Source organism: Mus pahari, unplaced genomic scaffold, assembly GCF_900095145.1.
Source record: "Mus pahari unplaced genomic scaffold, PAHARI_EIJ_v1.1 scaffold_5692_1, whole genome shotgun sequence".
Taxonomy (NCBI): domain Eukaryota; kingdom Metazoa; phylum Chordata; class Mammalia; order Rodentia; family Muridae; genus Mus; species Mus pahari.
In genome coordinates, this window is record NW_018391637.1 from 11,089 (window position 1) to 18,303 (window position 7,215).

General features: G+C 35.4%; 1 protein-coding gene across 1 annotated transcript in view; it reads left to right on the forward strand.

Annotated features, from left to right (window-relative positions):
• LOC110314625 (vomeronasal type-2 receptor 116-like) overlaps positions 1–7,215 on the forward strand; it is a 28,095-nt gene that overhangs the window by 6,289 nt on the left and 14,591 nt on the right. The window contains exons 2-5 of the mRNA XM_021188884.1: positions 1,758–2,049; positions 2,379–3,185; positions 5,017–5,244; positions 6,006–6,129. Coding sequence (XP_021044543.1) covers positions 1,758–2,049; positions 2,379–3,185; positions 5,017–5,244; positions 6,006–6,129 — 1,451 coding nt within the window. The remainder of the gene's footprint in view (positions 1–1,757; positions 2,050–2,378; positions 3,186–5,016; positions 5,245–6,005; positions 6,130–7,215) is intronic.

Sequence of the window (7,215 nt, forward strand, 5' to 3'; positions counted from 1 at the left end):
AGGAGTATAGGGAACTTTCGGGATAGCATTTGAAATGTAAATAAAGAAAATAATAAAAAAAAAAAAAAAAAAAAAAAAAAAGAAAGAAAGAAAAAAAAAAAAAGAAACACCTCAGGGCATGCAGGCTATACATTTCAGCAGCTTCCTGGAAAAGGAGTATGGAGGAGGGAGAAACAATATTCTTTGATCTGTCATTCATGTCAGATATGCGGCATGTCCGTAGCTACATGAATGGAAAAAGGGAATTTCAGAAAAGTAGTGGTGCTGTACAAAGTATCTGAGGTGCAAATATTCATTGAAGCAAAAAAGAAAAGGACAAAAATGTTTTAAAATTGTGACTAAAATGACAGAATTATGCAGAAAACTTCTACATCTAAAGATTCCATGCTTGTTTTCTTTTCAAGTATGTTTAGTGGAGAAATATTCTCCTTCCCTATGTATATATAAAACATAATGCTGCTTTTCTATATAAACTGTGAAAATGTCTTATGAAATATTTTTATATGCAATTGAAGAACAATTTACTAAATATAAAATTAAGGAAACAGCTTTGGGAACAGCATACCTTGATACTAAAATGGAATGCTCTTTGTTTGTGGGCTTTTGGCATCATCACAGGTCTAATTTTTTCCCTTAAGACATTATTATGAGAGAAATCAACAGTTGCCTAACAAGGTAAACTCTTATTAGTTGAAGTTGAGGACCTGCGTTCAGACCTACCAAAGATCATGAGTGCGCCCTTGTTATCTAACAATTATATAGAGGATAGGATAGGCAGAGGGGACTCCCTGCAAGTTTGCTGGCTAGAGTTCCAGGCTTATGTGCTGAAAACAATAAAGGAACTGTGAAATCAGTTGACATGATACCCTCTCTTCTCTGCAGCACTGAAAAATGATAGGTAAAAATCGCTTAATGATTTTGAAGGCAAATTTGTTTAGAGAGTGTGTTCCAGAAAAGTCAAGGCTATATTGTCAGATTTTGTCATAATCAATTAAGTAAGTCAGTGAGTCAATAATTAAACAAATGATGAATAGACACCACTAAGAGCCTCGACTGACCATCAATATCTTCGAACTTGCAATCATAGTTCATTAAACTGATAAACTTGTAACTGCACAAAACCTCACATCAACATAAGTGACACATGTACCTCATAAAAACACACAAAGGTGAAAAATTTTGTGTGTAATTTCATATAAATTAATCCCATCTGTTGAGAGGCAGAGGCAGGAAGTTCTTCATTAGGTCCACATAAGCAAATTCTACAGAGTGTGTTCCAGACCACCCTATTAGAAATTCATAGAAATGACATCTTTGGCACTATATTATTTGAATTAATTTTGTGCTAATTTTTAAGGTAGATTTGTCACAGAGAAGTGGGTGATTGGATCAAGATATATTGTCATTTCAAAACTGTAGAGACTGAAGGGCCAGGATCCAAACAAGTGTTCTGATGTTTTGCAGAACCTAATTCCTTATTCACTGACATTTATTTTTATTTTTTTATTTTTTCCATTCATGAAAGTTAAATAAAGCAATATGATAATAAATTAGAATTCCAGAGACCATAATTAATGGGTATAGAATATTACTAATCTCAACTGCTTAAAACATCCATTCTTATTCCAGACATCCCTGAGAAGATATAATAATGATTTCATAGAAACATTGGCATTTACATTATAAAATCACTGCACTAAATATGAAGGTTGTATGATCTGTGGCTTACTCATGTATAATTCTGTGAATCTGTGCAGGTATAAATTTAAGAACTACCAGTTTGTTCTGGCCCTGGTGTTTGCCATTGAAGAGATCAACAGGAACCCTGATCTTCTACCCAATACAACTATTGGATATGATATCTATAATATTCCACATTCCGAAAAGAGTATTCTTCAGAACGCCTTTCTTTGGCACACAGGGATAATTAATCCCATTCCTAACTGTGACTGTGGACACAAGACAAAGTCACCTGCTGTACTCACAGGACCATCATGGTCAGCATCTGCCCACATTGGAACATTTCTACAACTCTACAAAATACCTCAGGTGAGGGATGGGATGTGGGACCTAGGAGACATGTATCCTTTGTTGACATTATAGGTGTCTGTAAATTTAAAATCGGGTCACTGGAGGTAATCACCTATCAAAGAAAAGTATGAAGATACTTTATATTATATTCATATTTACATTACTTAGAATGAAAGCAGAGGTGGGTAAGAACAGCTATGTAATGGCAATTAGAGACCTGTCATCTGTTTTTGTGGAAAAAATGTAATGGGTTTACAGGACAAGTCCATTTTCATCTTGCCTGTTTCTACCTGTTGATTTAAGACTAGGATTGTGTCTAATGCCAAAGTATTTTGTTATCCCTTCAGCTCACTTTTGGCCCTTTTGATTCTATCCTGAATGACCGAGGTCAGTTTAATTCTCTCTATCAGATGGCTCCCAAGGACACATCTCTGTCACTTGCCATAGTCTTGCTGTTGCTTCATTTCAGCTGGTCCTGGGTTGGTCTAATCCTCCCAGATGACCACAGAGGGATTCAGATTCTATCAGACTTGAGAGAAAATATGGAGAGTCATGGCATCTGCATAGCCTTTTTGAAAATCATCTCTGGCACATGGAATGCATTTTCCAATAAATTATGGAAAAATATGGAGAAGATTGAGGGATCATCAGCAAATGTCATAGTTATTTATGGAGACATTATTTCTGTACAAGGTTTAATGCGACATATTGCACAACTGTTAGTGACTTGGAAAGTCTGGGTCTTGACCTCTTCATGGGATGTTGATACCCACTCTGATTATTTTATGGTAGAGTCATTTCATGGGAGTCTCATTTTTTCNCACCACCATGAAGAGATGGTTGAGTTTATGAATTTTGTCCAAACAGTTAATCCCTACAAATACCCAGAGGACAATTATCTTCCTAAGTTTTGGTTTTTGTTTTTCAAGTGCTCATTTTCTAAACTTGATTGTCAACTTTTGGAGAACTGCCAACCCAATGCTTCTTTGGATTTACTTCCCAGACACCTTTTTGATCCAGCCATGAGTGAAGAAGGCTACAATATATACAATGCTGTGTATGCTGTGGCCTATAGTCTCCATGAGATGAATCTTCAACAAATACAGACCCAACCATATGCCAATGGAGAAGAAATGGAATTCTCCCCGTGGCAGGTAATATCCCTTACTGTGTTTTGTAATGTCAGCAATGTGACATTTTTTTTATCATTTCTTAAGGCATTCAAATTCAACATCATATGTTTTAGAATATTCCATCAATAAGCAATGGTGGGAATATTGTTTCTCTGTCTGGAGGTAAATGGTAAATCCTGAGTAAGTGTTCTTCATAAATAGAGTGCCAGGAACAAGAAAAACGTAAGTTAATATTGAATTTATGTAAAACATTGCCTCACAGTTTTCTTCATACCTTCAGTGTGAAAAGTTGGTATTTCCCATATTTACTTCTCAGGGAAGAGGACAGAGCATAAGATCTTTAAGGGTTGAAATGCTCCTGAGCATTTATAACACAGTGCTATAAAGTGAAAGATTGCTTTAAAGTGAAATTCAGACTTTAAGGCCCTCTTTTTAAGGACAGAAGCTTTATTCCACAAGGTTGGGATAGCTTATCAAAGAAATATGAATTTCTTCAGTCCATGCAAATTGGTGTCTTGGTGACTTATCTGTATTTACTTCCATGATTTATCTTGTACAGAATGAAATTTTTGAAATTTAATGCATATCAATCTAAGTATTTTTCATCAACTCAGCATCTTTGATGGCTCCTTTACTGATGCATCTTATCACCTGGGCTTAAAATAGTTGAGGGCCAGGGATCAATACTGAGGGTTGTTAGGGTTCCTCAGGATAAGATAGTGTATCAGTGAGAGTAGAGACCCAGACATCATTGTCAGGGGAATCACAAAGCTCTGTGCAACTAGCAGTCATGTTAGTTCTTCATTTATATAGGTTCCACAGAAGAAAGACAGACTAATGATTATCCAAGAAATACAGATTATATTATTTTTTCTCCAGAGATGTTTTTTATTTTTCATTATATCTTTGGGGTTAGAAGTTCAATCAAAATTAGAAAGTACAAATAGAAGAGATTTTATTTTATTATCTACCCTAGAACCCAATTCAAAGAATTTAAAGAATGTCTCCAGCAAAGCAAACATATTTATTATAGGGCAGCCTGCATTTGAGCTTGCAGTATTTGTAGTTTTAAAGCCCTCCACACAAAGAAAATATCTGAACTAGTTGTTACATGAATAGTAAATACTAATGTGTAATGTTTTTAATTATATAATTTTATTGTGTTTACTGTTAAGTAGTAAAAGTTTATTTTAGTCAATCTATCTTATTTTTTGAGTTCTATCCCTCCACCTGTATATGGTATATGATTCCCTATGCTTAGACTACATTTTCAGAGAGCTCTAGGTGTATTGTAAAAAATGGTCTTGAATCAGTTACCAATTCTCCTGGCCAGTAAGAGTTTGTCTAATACTTCTAAGTTTAACCTGTTCCACCTATAATATTTGGGTTTGCTTAGTGGTATATACCCAAGAAGATCCCTGGAGTCATGGCCTCATTTAGAATTTTCTAGGTTTGTGCTTATTCATTCTTATCATGCTCTCTGGGACATAAGGAACACTTCCAAATGGGGCCAAATAAAATTACTTCCTTAAAAAGTAGAAGGAATAGTATGTTTGTGACTTTTCTAACAATTTAGATATAATTATCTCAGGAAACAACATATAATGAATCATAATACAGAAAGTTCCCAAGAATGCAAGAAGCAGAGACTAAAACCAAAAGAGATACTGAATGACAGTGATCCAAACATCTGGCTTACCTTTGCGGGAACTGTGACAAGCAGCTGTCCTGGCTTCATGATTTTCACCATTTCCATTGGACATGGCTGTTTCAAATGAGATTCATTTTAGTACTTTAAAAAAATCTTATTACTTCCTATGTTTTAAAACATATATTTTTGCATTTCTTTTAGCTTCATCCTTTCCTAAAGAACACGATAATGAGAAGTCATGTCAAAAGACACACAGCAGCACATGGGGGAAGAAATTTAGATTCAAAGTATGACATTCTTAATTTTTGGAATTTTCCAAGTGGTTTTGGATTAAAGGTGAAAGTAGGAACCTATTCTCTAAGTGCTCAGCACGGTCTAGAGTTCTCTTTATGTGAACAGATGATACAATGGCCTACAGGGTTTACAAAGGTGAGTTGTGACTTCTCTCACTGCTCGGACCTTTTATAAAATCTAAGGAAATTCTCAGGATGTCATGACCATTGAACTCTCAGTCAATACCAATAAATATTGAACTACTCATAACGATCTTCACAAAAGCAACAGAGAAGAGGACAGGTTGATTTTGCTGACTCTGTGAGCACTCATTATATTGTGGGAAAAAGATGTTTTAAAAGCCAGAGGAGGTAATGACAACATGTTCATAGATCAGAAACACAGTGAAGTTAGAGATCAAAAATGTGACTGATCACTCCTATCCCTTTTTCATTCTGTGAGTGACAGTAAAATGCCGACTCCCAGCTTTTGGTGGTTTTTCTTATCTCTGGTAGGTGCAAGCATAAAACTACTCATGGAAATGCCTAAGATTTAGTTACATGATGAATACAAGACCTGTAAAATTGTCAGTCAACATTAACAACCACTTTCAATATAAGAGTTCCCACTAGCAGTCAGTAATCATAGAGACAAAATAAATCTAAATGCATATCATGACTTTCTTAACACTACTTTAAACACCTATACTTATCAACGTTTTCTGGTTCGACAAAGACTTAAATATGTTGGTTGTGTAGCCCCAAACCTGATAAGAATAGCAATATCAAAACCTGTTAGCTGCATATGCAGATGTAAACATTTGAAAAGTAACTGCTCAATTATACTCAGAAATGCTCTATTTACTCAAAATTTTCAGAGAAGCCCAGGAATTTGCTAATATATTTCATTTCTCTTAGATTCCTCAGTCTGTGTGCAGTGAGAGCTGTAGGCCTGGATTCAGAAAAGCTGCACAGGAAGGCAAGGCTCTCTGCTGCTTTGATTGTACTCCCTGTGCAGACAATGAGATTTCCAATGAGACAGGTAAATACAGGCTTACAGAAAAGGTTCCATCTTGTCCACAGGAGTGTGTTATACCTAAGCCAATGGGAAAATACTGCAGATAAATAAGACATTATCTCTTATTCCATTATTAGAAATTTAAGCATTGATCACACACCCTAGATATTGAAATCATCCTTGACTTACATTGCAGATCCATTGCACATATTTTTCCCTGAATACTCACCTTTTCCACAAATTAATGGTCTGTTTCATTTCACCATGGACACAGTGATGTTTTAGCACCATTTCTTTGTATTTTCAAACAATCCTCACTCACGTGCAGGATTCACTTAATACTTAGATTCCTTACATCCTCTATTTATCTTTATTTCCAGTACAGGGATTGTTGTTGTTTTTATTGTTGTTTTTTTTTTTTTACATTAGGTGACTATGAAGTTAGATTTGATTTCTCCAGTACACATATATTCTTAAATTAGATATTTTCTTTATTTACATTTCAAATGTTATCCTCTTTCCTAGTTTTCCCTCTGAAAATCCCCTATCCCCTCTCACTCCCCCCTCCCTGTTCCCCAGCCTACCCACTTTTGTTCCTGGTCCTGGCATTCTCCTATACTGGGGCATAGAACCTTCACAGGACCAAGGGTCTCTCCTCTCATTGATGACCGACTAGGTCATCCTCTGCTACAAATATAGCTAGAGCCACAAGTTCCACCATGTGTTTTCCTTGATTGGTGGTATAGTCCAAGGAGCTCTGGGGGTATCCAGTACATATATTTAATCTCTGTCATTGCTAAGTTTCTTTTCTTTTATTTAGTGTTAGGTATTCATGTAAAATGTTTGTCTACCTTTTATTGAATATGGATTATTTTCTCACATAGTATAATCTGACTATATTTCCCCTCACTCCATTTCTCCCAGACTTTTTCCATCTCCTCGCTCATCCAGATCTACTTATCTGTCTCTCATTAGAACTGAACATGTTTCTATAGCAACAAAACAGAGTGAAATAAAGTATAATAATATTTTTTTAAAAATTGAAGCTATAGAAGAAAAGACAGTAGAAAAATAGAAATTCCAAGAGAGCACTCAAGAATCAGAGACTCA